Genomic DNA, 25,696 nt, shown 5'->3' with positions numbered 1-25,696 from the left:
TCTTCTAGGTAATAAGATTGATAAGTTTGATAGCATTGAAATTCATTCAGTTATCTTCATCCCACTTGAATGGTGAGATCTATGTTTAAGGCATCGATCTTGAAGCATGAATCGTTTGAGTATATGTGGTTTCTTAAATGAAGAATGGAGAGCATAAGCAGCATCATTATGGATAGGATTTGAATTTAGATGGGGGGGATCATTGATGTATAGAAAGAAGGAAGTGTATGTGAGTGTACAGAACCCTGTGGTACTTCAACATCTGATTAAAGGAAGCTGTCTGCCATGACACCAGAGAGGAAACTTGCAATCCAATTCCAAAAGGCAGAAGGTGGCCATAAGGTACTGGTAAGAAGATCCCACTTTGCCAGACACAAATGCCGTGGAAACATTAAACGTCATTGCAAGTTTCTCCCTGGTCTGTCCAAATGTGAGTAAAGTTAGCAAGGAAGTCTGTTGTAGAATTACAATAGGATAAGAATTTGATGGCTGAGTTAGCTTCATTTTTAGGGATAGGTTGGATAAATGGTTGCCTCCATTTGGAGAAACTTGCAATGAGGAGATGCTAGAAGATAAGTATGATAGCTTGTACAGGTGATGCAGGTTGTGTGTTAATATTGGTGCACAAGTGGAGGGATACCATCTGGACCAAGAGACCTATTACTACCTTTTTCTTTTTCTGATGTCTTTCTGACAAAATATTAGAGGGTGTGCTTGCCATGGGTTGTTAGAGGTCCTCTAAACAAAAGTTTAGAGGACTAAGAGTTTCATCCATTAGGATGAGAGAGAGGTGGAAAGGAAATATGTGACAAAAGATTTACCCAGCAGTAGGTGAGGGTCTAGAAATCTTGACTACCATTTGAGCAGGAGGCAAGCTTAGCACATTTGGCTCTTACAAAATCTGCTTGATTTTGTAAGAGCCAAACTTGATTTGTAGCTGAGGTTCTTAACTGAGACATTGAATCTGGTATGGATGTTGATTATCACTCATGTTGATTAGTGAAAAAAAAAAAACATACAGCTAATAATTAACTCAATTGATTTGGCTAATTAGATTACTAAGCAATGTTTTACCTCAATCACCACAGAATCATCATCTTGGGTACAAAGAGTTATATTGAGCACATGCAGGCACACTAGTAGGAAGACAAACACAGACTGATTGTTAAAAGTTGTCCCTGTTTATGGGTACAGTGATGGATACTTGCTAAATGGCTCTAAATGGTGTTCTCTTAGATTTTTGGCAATGTGATGCAGCCAAATTTGTTTTAAGTTTGAGGAGTATTGTATTGCTTAAATCAGAGAGATATGTCTGAAATCCTCCATAGCACTACACATTTCCCTACTTTAAACAAATTCCACTGCATGACATTGCCAAAAATCTGGAGACCTTCAGCAAATGTCCATCACTGTATCCTCTGTGGGTGCAGTGATGTTAGAGCCATCTTTTACAATCACCGTGTTTGCCATCCTACTAGTGTGCATATGATCAGTATATCACTTTGTGCCCATGAAAATGCCTTGGTGACTAACGCAAAATATTGGTGTAGTAATCTGATTTGCTAAATTTAGTTAATTATTAGATTTAGACTTTGAGCAATTGAATGTGCTGATTTTTGATATGCTTTGGCACATTGGAGAACCACTACTCGGATAGAGTTCAAGGGTTTTGATAAAGGCACTCATCCCAACAAGAATTTCAGCTATTTGATTGAAGCATGTGACTGGGGAGAGTAGAAACATTCAGACAATGGAAAAGAGGCATAAAAATCCCCAATGGTCATCCCAGTTTTCATCATTGTGGTGTCATTGGGTACGAGATGATTGGCTGGGAGAAGGACAGTCTCTAATAAACTTACAAACAAGTTATGGTTGCCAAAAGAAGAACTAATATCAGTGTTGTATTTGGAGGGAGAGCTGTTTAAAAGTACAGGATCTTGGGAGCATGATAAAAATTATCTGGTATTCTGCCAGGTTGGTGGATGATTTGTGTTAGATTACTACTGACAGTAAATGGTACTTGCTTCTAAGGCTTCAGAACCTTTCTAACCATTGTCTGGTAGCACCACAAGGAGGTTGACAAATGTTATTGACTTTAAACATCCATTAGTTTCATGTTCATTATGGTATTCTTCACTGGGAAAATAAAATACAGTGATTGAATAAACAAGTAAATTAACAGAAACAGTAACAGAATGTTTGAAAAAAGAAACAGTGAGCACGCGTGATTCATGTATTATGATGGCTATGTGATGAGAAAGTTAAAGAACTGCATACCTTAGGTTTTTGATGAAAGATGACCAAATATGATGTAGGATTCATGTTTGATCATTTTTCATCAAATGTTTTTTTTTTTTTTTTTAACATTGAAGAAATTGTAGTCAGTGACTACATTGAATAATGTTTCTTTCTTATGGCATTCAAAATCATCGTAAATGTTAAACCACATGCAATAAGAAACAGGGTTTGATCCCATATCACATTCGGTCATCTATTATCAAAGACAGCGCATAGATCTCAGATGTTCTTATCACATAGCTAGCCACCATAATAGTATAATATGAATCATAATCTCACAATCTTTTTTTCAAATATTCTGTTACTTTCCATTAATTTTTTTTTGATTGTTTAGCTGAGTTGTATGTTTTTTTTTTTTTTTTTTTTTCACTTAATGAAATGTACTATAATATAATGTATGTGAAACTTGTAGAGGTTTAAACTCTGTAAAATTTGTCATTAAATGACTCCTTGTCAAAATTAAATATTTGACAAGGACAGTTCTGCTTTTCTTCCAGTTTGGTTTGTGAAGTTAGAGAAAGAAATCTAGTGTGAATTATGGATCTTGAAATCTCATTGTTTGGATAATTACTCTATATTTGATCAGTTTCCGGTGATTAAAAAAAAAAGTCAGTATAGTCATCAGAATTAAGAGAATGGTAAAAGCAGCAAATGAAGGGAATAAAATGAAGCATAGACATCTTGAGCCATAGCAGATCATGTAAAGGGGATTCCAGGTCTGATGACTTTTGGCATGGACATCAGACCTGACAAAAGCACATGTTCAATCCTCTGTACAAAAGACATCATGCATGATGTAATAGTGAAAGTTAGGTGCACTATAGTCATAGAAGTGCCCATTGAGGTTCATTGATGAATAGCAGATCAGGTTTAGATACATATAAGTGAAGGTGCACATCGTTGATGCGCACCTTTACTTATAGATACTAAACTTGTTAAAGTTGATGTAAACTTTTTTTTGTATATATTATTATTACATAACACCTCCAGGGAGTCCAAGGACTCCTCGAAGGAGGACACCTACTCTACAGCTCTCCATCTCCACCACTCCACTAACCGCAACTACCTTAATCATCCACACCAGCGCCATCTACTGCCCACAGTGGGATTCAAACCCGCAGCCTTTTGGCTGGAGAGCAGATACGCTAACCACTTGACCAACCAGGCTGGCAATATATATATATATATATATATATATATATATATATACATATACGTATGCTTTTTTTTTTGTGAGAGATATACTTTAATTCAAATGTGGTGGCATATATGGGATTGTGTGGCAAATAGAAGGAAGAAAATAAATCTTTTACATTCACATTTTATTCAGCAGTTAAGGATAGTTAACTAACTTATAACTATACCTGATATTTGGTGTTTAACTAAGTACAGGAAAACCCTGCTTAACGCGAATTTGATATGCACAATAATCAGTTAGCACGATTGAGTGAAATGATACTATTTTCCGCTTTAAGCAAGTGATAAAGCAATTTTTTTTACAATGTGCGAAATTTTTTGCCACCAATCTGCAGTGAGTGGAAAAGATGGAAGTCTCATTAAGAGACATGAAAGTGGCACCAGTAATACAATGATTGTGCAAGACCCGCGATTCCATGAGTCTACAGTCGGGACTATATTAAATAAGAGCAAAGAATACAAAGAACAAGGAAAAGTTGCTGTTGCTTCTTTAAGCATGCAGATCACCTTAAAAAAAAAAAAAAAAACATTTAATGATCGAAATGGAGCGTATTCTATCACTCTGGATTGAGGATTATAACCAAAAAAGAATATACCTCTTAGTACAGGAATATTCAGGCAAAAGCTCTTAATATTTTTACCTCATTGAAAGAAACCAAATTTCAAGAGGAATGTGAATATGCTAACCACTTGACCAACCAGGCTGGCAATATATATATATATATATATATATATATATATACTGGGAGTTTAGGATGGTTTTGACCGTTTTAAAAATTGAGCTGGACTGCATGACGTAAGAATAACTGGAGAATCTACTAGTGCTGATAAAGATTCTGTGGGCAAGAATTGCAAAGGATAATTCAGGAGGGTGATTATGACGATTGGCAAATATTGAACATCAATGAAACTGGTCCACTTTGGAAGCATATGCCAACAAAAACTTTCTTAGCTAAAACTGAAGCATCTTAACCAGGATATAAAGTATTTAAAGATCATCTTATGCTTTTATTAAGAGGCAATGCAAAAGGCGACTTTAAACTCAACCCTGTGTTAAATTATATATTTAGTTTAATCATTTGCCACGAGTTGCCCAGTCCTGAAGATACTTCAGGCGCAAACTTTGTTTGCTTACACTTGGATAAAGGATTAAACTAAATATGTAAGTTATAGTCTGACCAAGTGAAAAAACTTCCAACATCTTTCTCTAATCCAGAGTAATTTAATAATAAGGTATGACACCTTTTGGCAACTCGTATATGGAAATATGACTTCTGCATTGCTTCAACCTTGGTATCACCTCTGGGTGTGGCTCCTGCTGAAGAGACCTCAATAAAGGCCGAAACCAGTCTGGTGACCCTTCCCATAATGCATAGCATTATATATGTTCGCAAGGAGAGGTGCTTTGCATTATGGGATACTAAGGCAAGTGATGAGAAGTTAGTCCACCTTTGCCACGGGTTGCCCCAGTCCTGAAGATACTTTAGGTGAACTTTGTTTGCTTACACTTGGATAAAGAATTAAACTAAATATATAATTTATAGTCTAAGTGATAAAACTCCCAACATCAAGCCTATGTTAGTTTATTGTGCACAAAATCCAAGGTCTACATTATTGAAGAAATCAGCATAATTGGAAAAAAAAATTAGATTTAATGAACTGGATAATGAAGATGTGATAAACTTGCTCGATTTCCATTCAGAACAGTTAAGCAAGAATGATCTCCTTCAGTGACGACTAAGAAGCTAACTGCAAAAAACTTGAGCTAGTTTTCAATCACATTGAGTATGCTAAGGAAATTTTGTTTGATGTTGATCCTGATATGGAATGCAGCTTCGAAGTCCGTCAAAATCTTGATAAACCGGTTGCCAGCTATTGCAAATTGTGTGACGAGATGAAAAAATCATCTTGTAAAAAAGTACCTCAATCAAATGTTTAGACATTAAATAAAAATTTAAGCAATCGATTTTTATTAACTTTGATGATTTTATTCTCTAATATAGCTTATACTGTATTTTTTTTTCTTTTTTCAAATTTACGCTAACTTGATGGATGAATTATCATTATTCCTATTGTTTATTGTATTCACTTAACGTGATTTTGCTTAGTGCACATGAATTGGGTTAATTAATCGCATTAATTAACCCAACTGTATTGCATATGTGCACTGCATATAAATATTGGAATACTTGAAACAGAATTGTATAGTATTTCATGGACTTCTCTGAGAAATTGCAAATAATGCTTAGCATATTTGCCATTGCATAAATATCAAATATGAGATATAAATGTTTTTATATGTAAAAAATAGTTTCCTATAAATGTTGGTGTTCATTTTGAAAAAAAAAATTTGATTATAGGCTATCCTTCAGCTAGTAGTTACCCATACAGTGGCTTCCCTTCTAGTTATCCACCAACAACTAGTAGTTATACTCCAACCCCAAGTGCTGGCTATCCACCAAATCCTCCAACAACAACAACAACTGTAACACAGCCAAGTGGTTTAAATAACATGGGCACAATCTCAGAAGAACATATCAGAGCATCACTTCTTTCAGCTGTAGAGGATAAGCTAAAGAAAAGATTTCGTGAAGTAGTTTCCCAGTCTCAGGTATTGTTCATTTATTATCATTATGGAAAATATTTGTGATATCCTTACTTTATGAAATAATGTACTGAAATTGCATTACTGATATTTGATAATCAGTAACAAATATGCAGTATTTAAATATTATTAATCCAGCATGTAGCATATGGCTGCAACCATTGAAGCTTTATGTAGTTTATCTTTACTGTAGAAATTTGCATTTGTAAAATAGAAGTGACGTAAAAAGTAACCCAGCAGATGCTTACTATAGCAAGTATAATTGTAGTGAAATGATGCGTGTACAATTATTGACAAATTTCAACCATTTGGGAATGGGAATATATGGTTGCATCTTTCATTTAGCAATCTTTCAAAGTAATTACTCCAAACATCTAGAATGTTTGGAGTAATTTTTTTTATGATTTTATTCTCTAATATAGCTTATACTGTTTTTTTTTCAAATTTACGCTAACTAGATGGATGAATTATCATTATTCTTATTGTTTATTATATTCACTTAACGTGATTTTGCTTAGCACGCATTGGGTTAATTATCATGAAAACCTTTGGTTTTCATGTCACTTTTATCTCTGCTTCCTCTCATTTCCTTCATTTCTAAGCTGTTTTTAATAACCTCTAGAACATTTTGCAATCTTCCTGATATTTACCTTCTCTCTCTCTCTTTATGTTCTTACCAAAGTTTTCCAGAACTTCTATACATAGAAGGAAAAAGTGTTCAAAAACCGACTTAACTTTCAACCTTGGGGGGGATTACACAATATAATTGACTTATTGCCAGTGCACTTGATTTATTACCAGTGCACCCAGTAGTAGAAGCTGTAAAAATTGTCAGATTGCTTGACTGAAAAATTTCTTCTGCTAAGAATAACTGGGAGCAGAAATAAGATATTCCAAGAGAGTGACCATTAATCTAAGAGAACTTAATTAAGCATCAATTTGTAATCCAGAAATTGATTTGACCTTTTCATCTTTGTCTGTTGTCAGCAGCGTGTGTGTGTGTGGTTGGTTGGTTGGACTATTGAGGCTTTGTTTTTATTAATCATTTCCAGTTTATATTCTTTTGCCCTGATGGTAGGGCCTGGAGATAATCAATAGGGATCTTTTGTCTTTCTTACATTGTACAGACTATTGGAATTGGAGTGTGAGAAACTACATAGCTTCTTGGATTTGGCCCATCATTCGAAAGAATAAAACACCACTATGCATTTCACCTGGAATTCACATATATTGTACGATTATGTTTCTACTCTAAAGATGATGGCTCCATTCTCAGTCATAATGCATTTATCTATCATTCCAGATTTGTTATTGCTTTGAGAAACACGATAAAATCATTTCTCTCCTCCTCCTCTTCCCACACCGCTAATTCTCAAATCTTAATCCAATTTAGAAGTTAATCTCTTATTCATCACTGATAAATAAATAGCTGCCTTCCTTTCATAGATACATTATTAGAATTCATATAGTGCATATAGACTTTGCTATTTGCATAAAGTCAGAGTATAGTGAGAAAGAGAAATGTCTTGTGCCAGGTCTTACCATCATCATTGTCTATCAACAAGTCTAAACAGAATAGTGTTGGATTCTGATTATGTAGAGATTAGAGTAATTATTATTTGCTTCAGAATCAAACATGATCTTCCATCACAAAGGCTAGACTTGTAAATATTATTTAATGTATATAACTTATTTTAAAATTTAATATTCATATAACTGCCTTAATTTTGTCTAATATTTAATTATTTAATCAAAGATATATGTATGAATAATGAAAAGACTGTATTAAATATTAATAAGTTATTTTATTTATTGTTATGTCAATATTATAAGAACTTGTATTTGTAATTTAACTACGCATTTATTGAAATGCAAATATTCTATTTATTCTTGTTTGTGAAAGTTTAACGTTATGTAATAACTGAATGTAGTTGTATAGCCTAATGTAACATTCGCGAGAATGTTTACGTTTATCGATTGTCATAGAGACGTGAAATAAACGAGCGTGAGTGGAAGGGAGCGTGGGCTAAATAAGAAGAGAAAATATACGTAGTAGGAGAGTTGGAACGGAATTTTGGGACTAAAAGGTAGCAAGGAGATAAACTAGAGAAGTAGAAGTAAATAAAAGGTTCTTAAGGGTAGGAGCTGAGTGGATATTTTTTTATAAGTGAGCAAGGACGAAAAGAGCTTTATAGTTAGCTGAAAGTATAATCAGCAGTAATAATGAAAAGGAAATTAATACTACAATCGGATAAAATAAAAAGCTGGATGTTTAAGGAAGAATTCTGAATAAACCCGGCTATTCTAGAATTGTGGCTTATTTCCGATTTGCCCTAAAAAGAACTTCACGGTGTTTAATTAGTTTATGAGTGGTAACGACGATAGTTGAAGTACCCTGTAATTGAAGTCTAGAATTCTGAAGTGCGTTTGATAGTGCTTTAAGTATAACCGTGGATAAGTCTTGTAGATGTGTTTTATTAAGTAAGATAAATAAGTTCCAAGGGTTTGCTCACAACATGATTGATGTATTAGGAACTATTTCCGGTAAGGTTTATCATAGTGTATTATTTCTATGCTTGAAGAATTGTGTGTTAATTACGCTATGCTTAACGCTACTTTAACTGTGGAAACTCTTTGTGAATGAGAGTTGGAGATAAGAATTGTTTGAAAGATATTTTCAGCTATTAGTGCTTGTAATATTTTGAACTTATAGCATGACTGAGAATTGTGTGAAAACTGACTAGATTGGATGTTCCATTATATTAATTTAAGTGTAGAAACTTTGTAACCCAGAAGCTGAGAAAGTACATGTGAAGACTTGGAAGATTGTGCTATTGAGATTATCTAAACTTAATGTTTGACTTGTTTCTAGAATATAGAAATTAGAAGTAAAATTTATGTATGTGTTATATGAGCTATATTAAATGTTTCATTGGTTAATCTAACTATTGTATTTGCCTGAATTTCTTATTACTGCACCGTTCACAAAAATTCGAATCAAGCGGGAATCGCAGAAGGAAAATAAATACTTTGGCCTGATTGAATGAAAGGACTGCTAACTAACTTGGAATTGATCGTACTGTTTTATATAGATTTATCTAAGGATAGAGTGGCGCAGTATAATAGAAATTTCTCTACCCTTGGATTAGTGATTAATTTACAATTAGTTGTGTTTTATTTTATGAAAGCGACTAGTAACAAGATGGCGGATTAGAACACAACATGAAAATAGAACGTCACGACAATAGATTTGTTCTTCAGAATGCACTTTAAAAGTACAATACACTATTGTACCCAAATTTGTCAGTAATGATTATAATAAACATACCTAGAAAAATCATCTCTGATTCCCCTAAGTGAATCTAGATTAAAAAAAAAAAGTATAATCATGCATGTCCATTGCTGTTTTGATTTTTTTTTTTTAATGTGCATTCATATAGCATTTCATAAACATAGAGGTCAGGGAAGTAATAATAATAAGTAAAAATAAATTTTCAGGCAGAAATGGATGTACTGAAGAAAACACAAGATGATTTAAACAAAGGGAAAGTAAAATTACAGCAAATAACTGCCAAGCTACAGAATGAACAGGTATTTCAAATGTTTTAAACTATTTAAGCTCAGATTTTGAATATTATGTTATGTGGTAAAATTTTGTAGTTACCTTGAAGCACTGTTATGAATGTACTTGATGTAGTTTAAAATTTGAGTGTGTTATACAATAAACATGCATAAACAGTACATTAAAACAATGGGTGTCTTAATTAATCCTCCATAACTCAGTTGGTTTTAATGAGGTCCTTTGATTGGAAAGAGCTAAATAAATGTTATATCCAAGCAACAGTGATTAAGAAAAAGAAAGAAACTATTGTATTCATTGCATGTGAAGATTAATTTTGTAAATCAGAGAGTTGCATAAAAGGAATCAGATAATGGAGACATAAAAACTGAAGATAGAAAGATATTCTTGGATGTCTTGAAATTATTATTATTATTATTACATCACACCTCCAGGGAGTCCAAAGACTCATCGAGGGAGGACATCTACTCTACAACTCTTCGTCTCATTACTCCACCAACGGCATCTACTGCCGACTACCACCACTGGTACTTTCACAGACAATCATAACATCCATGCCCATGGCGGGATTCGAACCCGCAGCCTTTTGGCTGGAGAGCGGATACGCTAACCACTCGGCCAACCAGGCTGGCCATAAATAATTACTTTGAAATTATTATATGACATATGCAGTGACAAAACATATCCATTGGTAAAAAATATCCATAAGGAAATGTAGTCATGAGTATATTTCAATATTGTTTTAGTATTAGAAGTAGAAAAAGCTTTTAGAAAATTTGAAATGGGAAATGCTGTAATAGGCGATATTTGACTAGAAACACTGAAATATGGATACAGAAGTTTTACAGTGGTCATGCTGCAGAAGTCCAAAAGCTTCATAAGAATATCATTCTGGATGATTACAGTTTTCATAGTACCTAACTGCAAAAGTAAAATGAATTTGAAAATGAGAATTAGTATAAATTCCCTTCTGAGTATTCTAAGTAAGATTTATGCAAGCATACTTGAGGAGGTTAAGAAAAATTTGATAATAAATTGGATTCTGTCACATAGGTACCAGAGATGGATTTTAACTTTAAGACAGGTGAGAAATTGTGGTAGAAGCCTGTTCAAAAGTCCAATTATATATTGTAAATGGGACAAGTACCTATCTTATATTGTACTTAAGTTGTAAGTCGGCAATTAAAGGATATAAAATCAGGTATATGGGTGAATGCTTTCTTTGCTGTTTCATCATCTGCAGTGATCATGTTATGCAAGAAAGTGATGTTAAACGTTTTAAAAATCGGAGATATCAAACTCGGCACTTTACTTTATGCAGATGATGTGCTTTTAAATAAATCTGTCTTCAGGACACATCAGGAAACTGTTGTAGCAAATTTGGTGTGAAAATTAGCAATAAAAAGATGCTATGGAAATAGGAAGGAAAAAAGAAACATGTAAAAACATTAACTGCATTTCCAATGGAGAATCCATAGAATAAGTCATTTCATATTGGTACAGATTTTAGTGAAGATGGCATATAGATGGGGAGTCACTTGAATAAATGTATGTTGATTAAAAGAAAAATTACTAAAACATTAAGCAAGCAGTATACAGGACAGTGTTCAAATCAGTAGGAACTTATGGGAGTTGGATTAGAAATAAAACAATTGATCAGAGACTTGAGACCATAAATGCATGAGATCTGAGAAAAATTAAAGAAGTGAACAGATTAGCATTAGGGGCAGGATCATATTAAAATATGAAGATATTAGGAAAGATTTTGACATTATCTGCAGCATTCAAGAATTAAAGATGCCAAGAAATTATATTCTTGTTTAATCCTTTATCCAAATGGATATGTGCTTTGTATTATGGAATACTAAGGCAATTAATGTGAAGTCACCGTCCTCTATATACAAATAGCCTAGTCTTGAAGATGCTTCACATGCAAATTTTATTTGCTTACACTTGGATAAACAAGAATATAATTTATGTAAAATTGACTATTTGGGAAATGTTGATCAAGTATCTGAGAAAAAAATATTTTAATACCAACTAGTTTCACCAACTTAAGCTGTTAGCATCTTCAGGGTACAGGACTGATGATAGGAACTAAAGCTAACAAAACATGTTACAGACTAGACATTAACAGAATTCTAATTATAAATACAAAACAACACTGAACGTGTGCAATGCATGTGTGGCGCATACATGATTTCACTTGTTGTTTAGGAACGTTTTATAGTTGGTACTGGTACTAAAGTTCATTTCTTGTGTGTTTAAAGATCTAATTAGGGTGTTCCAGATCTCGGATAAGATTAAACCTTGGTTCCTATTAAGATTTTCTACAGAACGGGCGACTGTTGTGGCTTCTTTAAAAATACGAGAGCAGTAATCCTCTTCTATGTAAGGGATACAGATTGTGGACGGTATCAACTCTCCTACCTATCTCTTTTCTAAGCACCTTGCAAAACTCCTACAACAGCATATCCATAATTCGGATACTTATATTAGAAACTCGCAACATTTTGTAGCGAAATTAAAAAAGATCTCCATCTCTGAAAACGATCTACTGGCCAGCTTAGATGTCCAATCTTTATTTACAAACATCCCTGTGGTAGAAGTCATCAACATTTTAGGTACTTTGTTTCCACAAGATATTGCTTCGCTGTTTAGTCATTGCCTAACATTAAACTATTTTTTATCTAAGAAAACCATTTACCAGCAGTTGACTGGCTTGACAATGGGTAGTCCCCTCTCACCATCTTGTGCTGATCTTTTCATGGAAGATCTTGAAAGTAGAATTTTATCTCAAGTAGATCCCAAACCCACAATATGGTGGAGATATGTGGATGACATCTTCATTGTGTGGAACCACAAAAAAGATTACTTATTTGAATTTCTAAATAAGATCAACTCCTTTCACCATTCAATCAAATTCACTCTGGACCTTGAAAAAGAAAAACAACTACCATTTCTGGATATCCTAATTAAGAAGCAAGCTAATGGTCGTTTCAACCTCTCAGTTTATAGAAAACCCACGAATACAGGATGTTATTTACACTTCAGCTCCTCCCACCACATTTCTCAAAAACTCAGCATTGTACATATGCTAAAGAAGAGAGCTGTCAGGATTACAACAGACCAAAAAGATCTCCAAGATGAATTGACACTGATATCCAACAACCTCATCTTGAATGGCTACCCCAGAGACTTGTTAACAAGATTCTGTTCTCTTATCCACCACAAAGAAAACAAGAAGACACTCAATATATTACCACAATCATCATTCCATACATGGGGACAGCCTCTAACAAGGTTGCTAAACTCCTCAAACCACATAAAATAAGAGTGACCTTTAAACCTAAAGATACAATTCGTAAACTCTTGAGATCTCCAAAAGACTTCCATCCTTTCTTTAAATATGCTGGAGTTTACAATATCCCATGCTCATGCAGTTTGTTACATCGGCCAAACTTCAAGAAGCCTTGAGATAAGACAGAGAGAACACATCGGATATGTCAAAAACAACAGACAAGATATATCGGGCTTATCTTCCCATTTCTCCACAACCAACCATGTCATTGAGTGGGATAAAAGCTGTATCCCTTACATAGAACAGGATTACCGCTCTTGTATTTTTAAAGAAGCCACAACAGTCGCCCGTTCTGTAGAAAATCTTAATAGGAACCAAGGTTTAATCTTATCCAAGATCTGGAACACTCTAATTAGATCTTTAAACACACAAGAAATGAACTTTAGTACCAACTATAAAACGTTCCTAAACAACAAGTGAAATCATGTACGCGCCACATATGTATTGCACACGTTCAGTGTTGTTTTGTAATTTATAATTAGAATTCTGTTAATGTCTAGTCTGTAACATGTTTTGTTAGCTTTAGTTCCTATCATCAGTCCTGTACCCTGAAGATGCCAACAGCTTAAGTTGGTGAAACTAGTTGGTATTAAAATATTTTTTTCTCAGATACTTGATCAACATTTCCCAAATAGTCAATGTTACATAGCTTCTGTGGTCAAGAAAAAATATTGTTTAATAAGAATATAATTTCTTGGCATTTTTAATTTAATTTAAAATCAAGCAAAAAAAAATTTTCACAATTCAAGAATATGTGAGCAGAGCTAATCTTAGGTCATATGGGTACTTAAATTTCTTACTCTGCTGTTTGGTCTTCATCAAGGATCACCTTTTCCATTTTCTTTGTCAGTTGCCTGCTCCAATAAATTGAAAAATTCCTCCATTTCTTCCTTAGGTAAACCTTCTGTGGGACCATAGGCACAAATAAGTTTTTCCATTTCTCTGTTTTGAAGTTCGCCCACATAATTCTACTTGAAACTGTCTTTCACTCAAGAAGTTGATCTTTGTGTTTGGTGGTGAATGCTGTCATTACTCCTTCCTTTCTTTCTTTCTTTCTTTCTTTGATTATTGCCCAAATGTAGCATTCTATATTTAGTAGGATCTACCTGTTTTAGTCTTCTCTGTCTCAGTAACACCAATTATGTTCACATGGTAAGAGGGTGGTTCCATAAGTTTCCAGCTTGACTAACTTTTAGAGGTGATAGAAAGAAAACAACTGTGTCACTTTTCAACATAATCTCCGTTTACTTCAACACACTTTTCACATCGTTGAATAACATTTCTTTGCCCTTGAAAAAATAGTCTTTTTGTCTACAAAAGTACATTTTGCAGACAAAATGGCCTAAAACTGCATCTTTCACCATTGTCATCTGCAAATTTTCTTCCTTGAAGGTCTTTCTTCAGTTTTGAAAAGAGGTAATAGTCATTGGGTGCTAGAACTGGGCTGTAGGGTATGTGTTCAATCTCCTGGATGCCACAGTCCTACATTGCAGCCTTCGCAACAATAGCCGTATGGACTGGAGCATTGTCATGAAGTAGGCCAACACCATAACTCAGCATTCCTCGTTTCTTCTCCTTTATGGCATCGTGCAGTTTGTACAGAAGTAAAGCATCATATTCTTCATTCATGGTGGTATTCCTTTCCTTGAAGTCGATCAAGAGAATTCCCCAGCAATCCCAAAAGATTGTTGCCATGACCTTGACAGACTGGGTGACCTTGGCTTTTCTAGGCTCTGCTTCGCCTGGTTTGTGTTGCTCCATGGATTCACTTTTGGAAAGAGGATCATAATAAAGGACCATTGTTTCATCCCTGGTGACAATGGATTCCAGCGCTTCTCTCCGATTCCCTTGGCAAAGCTCTATACACTTGTAGGAACAGGTCACACAATGCTCCTTCTGAATTGAAGAGAGAAGTCGGGGCACCCACCTTGCACTGACCTTCATTACTTGAAGCTTATTGTGAATGATGCAAAAGATGGTTGTTATAGAAAGCCCTAACCTTGCTGAGATTTCTTTGGGTTTCGGCAGTCTGTCATTGAGAAGTTCAACAAGAGAGACATTTTCCTCAGTCATCACTTTCACAGGTCGACTATCACGAGGATCATCTTTGATGGTCTCTCTTCCTAGGCAAAATTGTTTAGCCCATTCCTTCATGGTGGAATATGAAGGAGAAACTGCCCCATAAACACCATCCAATTGCTCTTTGATAGCACTTGGAAAAAGCCCTTTTTTGGTGAAAAACTTTATCACAGCACAGTACTCAATTTTTAACATTACAACAAGTTAGCATGCCACATGTTAGTCAAACAAGTGCCTCCAACTGAATGACGCAGGTAGAGAGTTGAAACTGGTACACTAAAATATTAAATATCAAAAAAGTGGTGTATGGGGGATGTGAGTCTGCAAGATGTAAGATAACCGGTGGTGTACTACAAGGATCAGTCCTTGGTCCACTGTTATTCACTCTGTACATTTAATGATATTGGGAAGGATTTGACAGGCGATACAGCTCTTTGATGATGTTGAAAAGATAGGTAGGGTAATCAGGAATACTGCTGATGTGGTACTTGCAGAATGATTTGAATAGGCTGGAATTGTGGGCATGGGAAAATGGATGTCGGTTCAATGTCAGTAAATGTAAAGTTAATGCACTTTGTCATGATTCGATATCCAATGTATTATGTTTATGGGATTATGCTAGAAGAAACTGATCAGACTAGGGATTTTGGAGTGATAAGACCACACTTGAACTATTGTGTGCAGGTCTGGTTTCTTGGTTTCCATTGTGATTTTGATACAGTGGAGAGAGTGCAAAGAAGAATGTTAAAAATGATATCAGGATTGTGGAATACTGATTATGAAGACAGATTGAGAATTTGTAGACTGCAGACAGCAAACAGGAGAAAGAGGTGTGATATCATTGAGACTTAAAAACTTCTGACAGAGGTATACAGGATTTCAGTTGATGGAATTTTTCATTTTATAGAGGGTGGGGTAAAGGACAAGAGTGAGCATCCTTGGAAGCTGAGAATGAATGATGCCAAGAAGGGTAGATCTAGATTTTTCTCTCATAGAGTGGTGCATGATTGAAATGGATTGCCATTGGATGTTGTGTGCATGCAAGCAGTGTGAATGAATTCAAGAATAAGTATATGATAGCTGGTGCGTGTAGTATGTAGCCTCCCTTGACTAGTCCCTGACTCCTTTGAGGTCTCTCTTAATAATAATAATAATAGTGTCCATGGCATTACCATAAAATTTTTGTCTTCATGTAACTTCAGATTGCATCATCTTTCACAATGTGAAAGACCAAGTTGTTCCTTCTATCTCAGTATACTCAAGCTTATAAATACTATTAGATATAGATTACATTATATAGGAAATTGCTGCAGCATTATGAGGAAAATAAGCAAAAAAAAAACATCTGCATTCTGAAAGATCCAGTCATCTCAACAGAATAAATAAACCTTTCTACAGTTCAAAGATTTTGGTAAACATGATATATTCAGTATGGAAATTGATAAATCAAATAAGGCTGGTATAGTAGAAGAGTGTTGAATATATGGAATCAGAGAGAGAAATCAGCTGAAATGCCATGCTGGCAGGTATACAAGGTATTGTTCAGATTAATTTTTATACTGTAAATCCTGAAAATTATTGGAAATAGCTGAGGGGAAATTTGAGAAGCTAAACAGAAATAGTAGGGACAAAAATGATAGGAAAAAAGATGCAGTAGACTGATGCATTTTAGGAGTACTTTAAAAAATAGCTGATCAAATTAGTGATATGAAATAATAACTGACCATTTTAGAAGAGAGTTGTAATGAAATATTGTATTGGATTACATATGCTACACCCTTTCATGAAACACCAGAAAATATTTTATATTTTAAGTCATTTTTTATAGTTAGCTTCAGCCTATTTTCTTCCTTTCACTGATATATATATATTATTATTATTACTATTATTATTATTTGTCACCTCCAGTGAGTTCAAAGACTCAATGCTCTACAACTCTGTCTCCACCACTCGCAATCCACTAACTGACCACAACTACACCAACACCACCTATCGCCAATCACCACCAGTATTTCCACAAACATCCATGCCTACGGCAGGATTAGAACCCGCAGCCTTTTGGCTGGAGAGCGGATACGCTAACTTCGGACAGCCATGCTGGCCATATATCACTGTGCTTGTATAGTTCCTTATTTCTGCATTGTGTTCAACCATAATTTTTCTCCTTTAAACTACTCCATGTCCAATAAATTTATTAAAGTTAAATAGCTGAAGAAATTTACTTTTTGTGAGTTAACTTTTTTTTTTAAATAACACCACTTTTAAAAATTAAGTTGTTTAAATATCATCTGTCTGCATTGCTTATGTTTACTTGATTGTTTTTAGATGGAACTAGAAAAAAATGTCCATATTTTGCAAGACAAAAATGATGAAATGAAAAATTTACTTACAAAAATGGAAAATCAGGAAGACCTAATTATTGATGATGCTGTAATCACAACAGCACCTATTTATAAACAGTAAGTTCACATATATAAATACTTTAAAATTCAGTCAGTGCAATGTTTCTAAATTATATCTTTTTGAATTTCTACTACATTTGATATTAAAGAAACATCTGTAATTCTTAATGGCTGTTAATGAAGTCAAAGTACGGTGAACTGCATGCAATTGTAGCTTTATTAATTTGAGATCAGTTTGTTTGTAATTTGAAATGGTTTGATGGTGCTGTTATCCATCTAAATACCGGTGGATTCATCGAGTTGAGTAAGGCCATACATTCTGTAATGTTTTTAAAAGATGTAGAGGCATCAACAAAAGAAATTTCTGGTAGCTGACTGGATAGTTTCTATGAAACTTCACCAAAAGAGAGTTTACCAAATGGCAATTCATTGACAAGGAAATTTATTGAATAAACAATTCATTGAATGACAGTTCATTGCACGACAATTCGTCGCAAATGCAATTGTTCAAAAAAAAAAATTAATTCACTGATAATTCATTGGAAAATGAATTTTCTTGAAAACTGTTGCTTTAAAGTTTTCAATATGATACCTAACATCACCCAAGATGTAGACAAGATATGTAGGTGGAGTTATTTTGTTGTTTTTTACAACATTATTCTGTAAGCATACCTGCTTCTTCATTGTGTAGGTAACCATTAATCTCTAGACAGAAAAGTTCATTTTACTGAAATTTTTTCACAATAGTCAGATCAAAATCTAAACACAAATTTTAATATAGATCTTAACTATAAAATTTCATCAATTCGATTAAAGAATTTAATAAAGCAATGAGCAACTCACTCCTTCCCCTGCACCAGACTCTCATAAATCCACCTAGTCTTCACCTAAAATCTAGAAAGCCTTTCTGGTCCATGGACGAACTCTCTTCAGCTGCCCTGCCATCAACACCTGACATGTGGACAGGATACTGGTCCAACAGGCTCCCAACAAACGGCTTCCTGGTAACCCCTGTGCTCTGCAGCCTGGTTTTGCTTTTCCTAGGAAGATTTGGTCATCAGTCAACAGGATCAGAACTAACCAGGGCAGATGTGGCTACCTACTACATAAATGGGGGCTGTTAGACCACCCTTATTGTGATAGTTCTCCTGTGGCTCAGACGATTACTCATATTGTAAACAACTGCCCAAAGTGCCAATTTCACGATGATGATCTACAGGACGTCCACAAGGTGACAGATGAGGCCTTGAATTGGCTTTCCAGACTGGACATTGACCTGTAGCAAAAGTTCTGTATTCCTTTTGCCATAAGAATAAATAAATAAATAAATAAATTTGGAGCGGAATTATTAATGCCATTTCGAAACTTTTTTACTAAAATTTTTTAATAAAAGTGATCTTGTTGGAACTAAAACTGAACCACACTGATTTCTTGTGCGTTTTGCAAATTCTGACATTTGTGCTTATTCCACTAAGCTAGAGAGTTATTGCAATATAAAATTTCAACACATTGTCCCTTTTTATCCCTGAATATAGTTGAACTGAAAACTGGAATGGTTCAACAAATTTTTGTAAAAGATTCAAATACTAAATAGGAGTAAAATTCATCATAACTGGTGCGTGTGCAGACATCACATACTAATACTACTATTACTACTAATAATAGAACCTCTGTAGTTCAGTCGGTATAAACAAAGCCCTTTAGTTTAGAAAGATCTGAGTTTGAATCCTGTGCATGCATGAAGAATTTTTATCAGTTATGAGTTAACCCTGCCATCTCCATATCTCCAAGTGATATGGAGATGGCAGGGTTTTGACTTCTGGAAGTTCAGGCGTTTCATCTCACAAACCAGTCCCCATGAACATAAAACACTTACCAGACAAGGAAGACAATGGGAAACCATCTTGTTCTCTCATTATTCCCTAGTAAAATAGCGTTGCTTCTCCAACAACCATTTGGTTGAAGAGAGAGGAGGATAAGGGGGAATAATAATTACAAATCACTTTTGCCAAAATTCTTGTGCTTGTATTTAAACAAATACAGTATAAGTAAATCAGCAGCAGTTTCACAGAATGCAACTGGTTTTTTCCCCACAAGCTTTGCCTATATTAATTCCAGTTCACTGATTAAATTTTAAAAAGCTTAATATGAAACTATTTTAATCTTGCATGTTTTGGAATATGTGTTTCTAACATTCAGTCAAGCAAGTAATTATATATTCTGTAAGAGATTCATTCGCCGCACTGGATTTACTCTACCACTACTACCTCCCACGATTTTCCCCATATAAACAATGTAGACATCTTGTAAACACCCATATTTCTACTTCTTCCACTTCTTCCTTGAAAGAAATAAATGTGTGCTGCCTTTTGCTTTTATAGACTGCCAAGCAGGGTATAAAACGTTTATTCCCATGCCTGTAACTATAGTATACTGTGGTGTTTATACTGTTTGCTTGTGAGGTCATAGTGCTACACATGCCATTATGATCAACTTTACACTTATTTTATTCAATACGCCCGGTTATGTAAAACTGAATGTACTAATTTGAATCATTTATCTGCATTCACTTTTTTTTTTCCTGATTAGATTACTTTTAAGTCAAATTAATTTACAAATAAAATTTCTTTCCGAGAATTTCCATTGCCTATCGATCATATTTAGAAAACAGACGAGTAGTTTAAATAAATGTCATCTTTAGCGATTCCCAACTCATGAAAACTGATGTTCCCCAAGGTTCACTTCTGGGATGCTGTTATTATTGTTATTATTTGATCTTCATAAATTACCCCTGTTCAATTTAATTGAAAGGGAACCGAATCAGATGCATTGATGATGTGGCAATAGTTTTCTCATCAAGTGACATGCCAACCTTAAAGCCTAACAGGGAATCTGATTTATCAGGTAGTAAATCAGGTGTCAAAGGATTTAAGAACAACATTAGATATCATGAAACAGAAGTGTCCAAATGGAAAATATTGAGTGCACTGCCTCGTTTTGATAACTATGAGTTAAGTAGAAGAGCAGTAATAATGAATGATATGATTACAAGAATGTGTTGAAAATGAGATCTGGAATATGTTGATGTTTGGAGTGTGTTTGATGGCAAAAGAGAACTGTATGCAAAAGATGAGTTGCATCTAAATGTGGAAGGTCATAAGCGCTTGAAGAGGGTTGCTGTTTTCCGAACAAATCAAAGTATTTGCATAGAGAATCTACAGTAGAATTAAGATTGAGAATAGGAGGGAGAGGATCATGTAAGGAATGTGTTTCAGATAATCGTGTCTTGTGGAATAATTTGGATAATAGTGAATAAAAATTAGTTTGGGACTAATGAAAATATGGAAATGGAAACTGCTGAAAAGTATATAAGATGTAAAGGTGATATGAGAAATAAAGGAAGTCTACAGTTTTTTGTATATTAATACAAGAAGAATTTGAAATAGCTTATAAGAAATTTGATATGAGAAATAAAGGAAGTCTACAGTTTTTTGTATATTAATACAAGAAGAATTCGAAATAGCATGGAGGAGTTTTTGACATTAGTCATACAATCTCGCCAAAAGTTATAGGAATTAGTGAAACTTGGCTGACAACAGCAGATGTGGTTACCTGAATTGAATGTGATGGCTATAGTATTTTCAGGGAGGATAGAACGTGGGGGGGGGGTATTGCTGAAGAACTGAAGCCAAAAAAAAGTAGGATATCAAGAAGAAAAACATGTTAATGGTAGTTTATTTGAGGCAATCTGGTTGGAAAATTGGCAGTGGAATAAAATATATTGTTGAAGTTTTTTTCCCACTTGGTTAGACTATAAATTATATATTTAGTTTAATCCTTTATCCAAGTGTTAGCAAACAAAGATTGCGCCTGAAGTATCTTCAGGACTGGGGCAACTCGTGGCAAAGGTGGACTAAGTTCTCATCACTTACCTTAGTATCCCATAATTGCCCTAGTCCTGAAGATACTTCAGGCACAAACTTTGTTTGTTTACAGTTGTTGCTGCTGTAGTTCTGGGGGATACCAGGAGTGATGTGGAAGACATACGTTAGCAAATTAGTGCAGTGAGTGCAGCTCAAGTGATTATTATGAGGGATTTTAACTATGGTGATATCGACTGGAAAGAGAGAAATGGAATTTATACACCTAAGAGATGATTACTTGAAACAGCATGTGACTTAAAGCGATCAATGGTGTGAAGGTGTTGGATCTGGTCACAGGTTCAGAAGATCTGTTCATAAGTATTCGCATTACGTCCGATTAGAGTGGTTCATGTTGTATTGACTTGGGTGGTTGAAAAATTTGTATTTTTCTCTTAAAAAGCGTGGGAGGGGTTTATATGCAGAATTACAGGATAGATAATTATAACCAGCTTTGGAAAAAGCTTGCAGTCCCTCCATAGCACAAGAATATGCAAGTGATGGATGTTAGCAGTGCATGGGAGATAGTCTACTGGTATCTGAAGGAAGCAATATAAGATTATATTGCTATGGTCAGGATGATAAATAAGGTAGGCATTAGATGGATAACTAGTAGTATTAGGTGTGATCGAGGGAAGGGGGTAAAGAAAGTAAGAAAATGTTATGGAGGATTTATGAGAAGAAAGGTGATCGGCAAGCTCACGAGTAGCACAAAGCTCAGGTTAAAAAGGTTACCATCATTGTAAGTCAGGCTAAATCTGATTATGAGATGACCTTAGCCAAGCAAGTGAAAGGAAATTTGAAGGGATGTTCGGTTATTCTGCTCATGGTATAAAACTGGGTAGCATAATAACTTTATGTAATAATATGTAATAGTAGAGTTATTGAGTGTCTTTTCAAAACCTTATCATTCAAGTGAGGATATTTCTGTATCTTAGTAGCAATAACTGATATGAGAATTGAGGTTAATGAATCAAAGGTACTTAGAATATTGAAGAATTTAAATACTGCTATGAGTTTGAATGGGATATTATTATTATTATTACACGATTCCTCCAGGGAGTCCAAAGACTCATTGAGAGAGGGCACCTACTCTACAACTCTGTCTTGACCACTCAATTCATCAACTACAACGAACCACAACTACCATCATCTATTCCAACAGCATCTACCACCCACCACCACCACTAGTATTTTCACAGACAATCACAAACATCCATCCCCACTAGCAGGATTCGAAACTGCAGCCTTTTGGCTGGAGAGCTGATACACTAACTGCTCAGCCAACCAGGCCAGCATGAATATGCAAGGGAATTGTCATTGCCTCTTACTTGGCTGTTTAAGTCTAAGCCCTGATAAGGTTCCTAGAGGGGGGGGGTAAGGTGGATAAATAGTTCCTTTACATAAAGGAAGCTCTAAGGCTGCAGTAGAAAATTACAGGCTGATCACCATCTCGGGAGTTGTGGTAAAAGTGTTGAAAAGGTTGGTTAAAGACAGAATTCAGGAATGAGTGGATAAGAATGTAATACTCTATTGGGGGGGGGGGGGACATGATTTTGTTAAAGGTTAGGCTTGCCTTAGTAATTTATTGACTTTTTATAATAGTGACAGCTGAGTTAGACAAGGGGAATTACTACACAGTGATACTGCTGGATTTTGCTAGTGTTTGGCAGGATAACCCATGGAATACTGTTTATTGGAACTAATGGTGATAGATATTAAACTGGTGACCTGAATGCTAGAATGGCCGATGAAGAAGATAGCAAAAAAATGTAGTGTATGGAGGGGCAGAGTCCAGGATGATACAGGCAACCAGTGGTGTGATGCAATCTGTTTGGACTATTATTGTTCAATTTTACATAAATGAAATAGAAAATGCTTTGAAGGTTGAAGGGAGATATTCAATCTTTGTTAATGATGTGAAGTTGGGTAGCATAATAATTAAACTGATGTAGAGAGAGCTTCCAGGATGATTTAAATAAGCCAGCTGTATGTGGGAAAAGTGTAAAGTTATATGTTTTGGGATTAAAAGATTGCAAGCTGTGCAACACATTGATGAAACTGTACTCCAAGAAATTGATGAGGCTAGGGACTTGGGGAGTATTGGTGTGAATAAAGAGTTGAAGTTCAGAGAGCATGTTGCTAAGCTCATAGGATTACTTGGTTATTGAAGAACAAGCTAACATACAGAGATAAAGTTATTAATTCTCTTTATAAGGCATTGATATGTCCACATATGAGCACATATTACGGTGTGCTCAGGTCTGGTTGCCTGGATTCCTTGACGATGAGAAATTGGTAGAGAAGATTCAGAAGTGAGTGAGTAACCAAAATGGGAGTTGTGTGAAGAATGCTCCCTATGCTGATAGATTGAGTTTGTGGGTTGCAGAAGTTGGTCGATAGGCAGGGGAAGAGGAAGTATGATAGAACCATTTGTTACTAAAAGGATTTTATAGCATTGATGCACAGAAAATATTTCAGGCAGTTGGCTAGTGGTAGAAGGACAAGAAGTCATCCCTGGAAATTAATTAACAGTGGGTGGTTAATTAACAAGGAAATGAGGATTGGATTTTTTTGGTGCATGAGTAGTAAATGAGTAGAAGGTGTTGCCAGTCAGTTGTGAGTGCTTAATCTGTCAATGAGTTCAGGGAGAGGTATGATTGGCATTGTGTAGATTATTTGGGTCTCCTGCGATGTCTCCAACCTCCATGGACTTGCCAGTATAATAATGTTGTGATTAACAATAGCATATCTAGTTGTAAAGGAAAGAAAAAGTTCATATATTTCAATAAATTTTATTTGAAACCATGTTTTTCATATTTTTTTAACATAGTTATTTTCTTGAAAGCATTTGAAATAGCACAAAAAATTTCTGCAATTTTTTCTGAAAAATTAAAGATACTGATTAAAATACCTTATTCTTGCGCTGATTGGAAGAATAAAAGATAGCAAGTATTGCCAGTAATAACAAATGCATTGCTAAGTTTGATCTTATATTTCAAAACAAATGTAATTTATTTTATATTCACACATGTGAAATTTTAAGTTTCTTGTGAACAAACTTCTTCTTCTGCAGCTTTTCCCACCTAAGTAGGGTCGCTGTTTATGGTGAGTCTCCTCCACAACCTCCTGTCTTGGACTGTAGCCACATCCAAGTTCTTCATCCTCAAGTCCTCCTCCACCATCTCTCTCCATCTCTTCTTTGGCTGCCTGTGCTTCCTCATCCCCTGCACATCCATCTGCATGACCTTTCTTCCCACATACTCTTCCTCCCTCCTCATCTCAAATCATCTCAACCATACCTCCTCTATTTTTGCTCCAATTTCGTAACTTTCACCGTTCCCCTTACATAGTCATTTCTCAGACGATCCTTTCTGGTCACACCGCATATCCACCTAGGCATTCTCATCTCTGCTACCTCCATCCTTCTGATGTTATTTTTCTTTTCCTCAGGGCAATAGTTTCCATAGCATATGTCATAGCTGGTCTCACTACTGTCCTGTGGATTTTGCCTTTTAGATTGATCGGCACCCTCTTATTGCATAGCACTCCAGTCATCTCTCTCCAGTTCCTCCATCCTGCTTGTATCCCGTATCCCACTTCCTTCCAGATCCGTCTTCTGGCTGCCATCCACTTTGCAACACATACACTGTCTTACTTCTGCTCAGTCTCATACCTCTCTCTTCCAGTACTTTCCTCCAACTTTCCAGTTTAGCTGCCACTTCTTCTCTTGATACTGCACACAGCATGACGTCATCTGCATACACCATAGTCCAAGGTGCGTCTTCTCTCACCTCCTCCTCCATCACCACCTCCATCACAATGCAGGGTGTTTCAAAAAGAATGACCCAATTTCAAATAATTATATTTAATAATGAAAATGTGGTACAGTTACAAAATAAAATAAAGTTGCACTCACCACAATTACAAATGCTCAATGTGCCCTCCACCTGCCGGTCGTCGTATCAAACTCTGGGCCAAAGCCGTTCACATGGTACAAGTGGCATTCATTTGTGGTTCGTGGTTGCAGAGATATACAATTTTCAAATCGGAACATTCTTTTTGAAACACCCTGTATTAAACAGGAACAGACTCAATGCTGACCCTTGATGCAAGCCAACTGTCAATGGAAAACTTTGTCTCTCCCAGGCGGGTTTGAATTCATCTTCACATTTCTATACATCTCCTGCACCAGCCTGACAGACATATTTCTTCAGTACCTTCTTCTCCCTCAGAGACCTCCAGACTTCCTGC

The 25,696-nt window shown here is 35.3% G+C and overlaps 1 protein-coding gene across 2 annotated transcripts in view; it reads left to right on the top strand.

Annotated features, from left to right (window-relative positions):
• TSG101 (tumor susceptibility gene 101) overlaps positions 1–25,696 on the top strand; it is a 220,767-nt gene that overhangs the window by 160,536 nt on the left and 34,535 nt on the right. For both annotated transcript variants that reach the window (XM_090407519.1, XM_090407518.1), the window contains exons 8-10: positions 5,856–6,106; positions 9,599–9,691; positions 17,446–17,579. In XM_090407519.1, coding sequence (XP_090263645.1) covers positions 5,856–6,106; positions 9,599–9,691; positions 17,446–17,579 — 478 coding nt within the window. The remainder of the gene's footprint in view (positions 1–5,855; positions 6,107–9,598; positions 9,692–17,445; positions 17,580–25,696) is intronic.

This window comes from Typopeltis vanoorti, chromosome 17 (assembly GCF_054136105.1).
Source record: "Typopeltis vanoorti isolate ZY-2024b chromosome 17, IOZ_Tvanoo_1.0, whole genome shotgun sequence".
Taxonomy (NCBI): domain Eukaryota; kingdom Metazoa; phylum Arthropoda; class Arachnida; order Uropygi; family Thelyphonidae; genus Typopeltis; species Typopeltis vanoorti.
The sequence above is the reverse complement of the archived record's forward strand: the minus strand, read 5'-3'. Positions and strand labels throughout refer to the sequence as shown.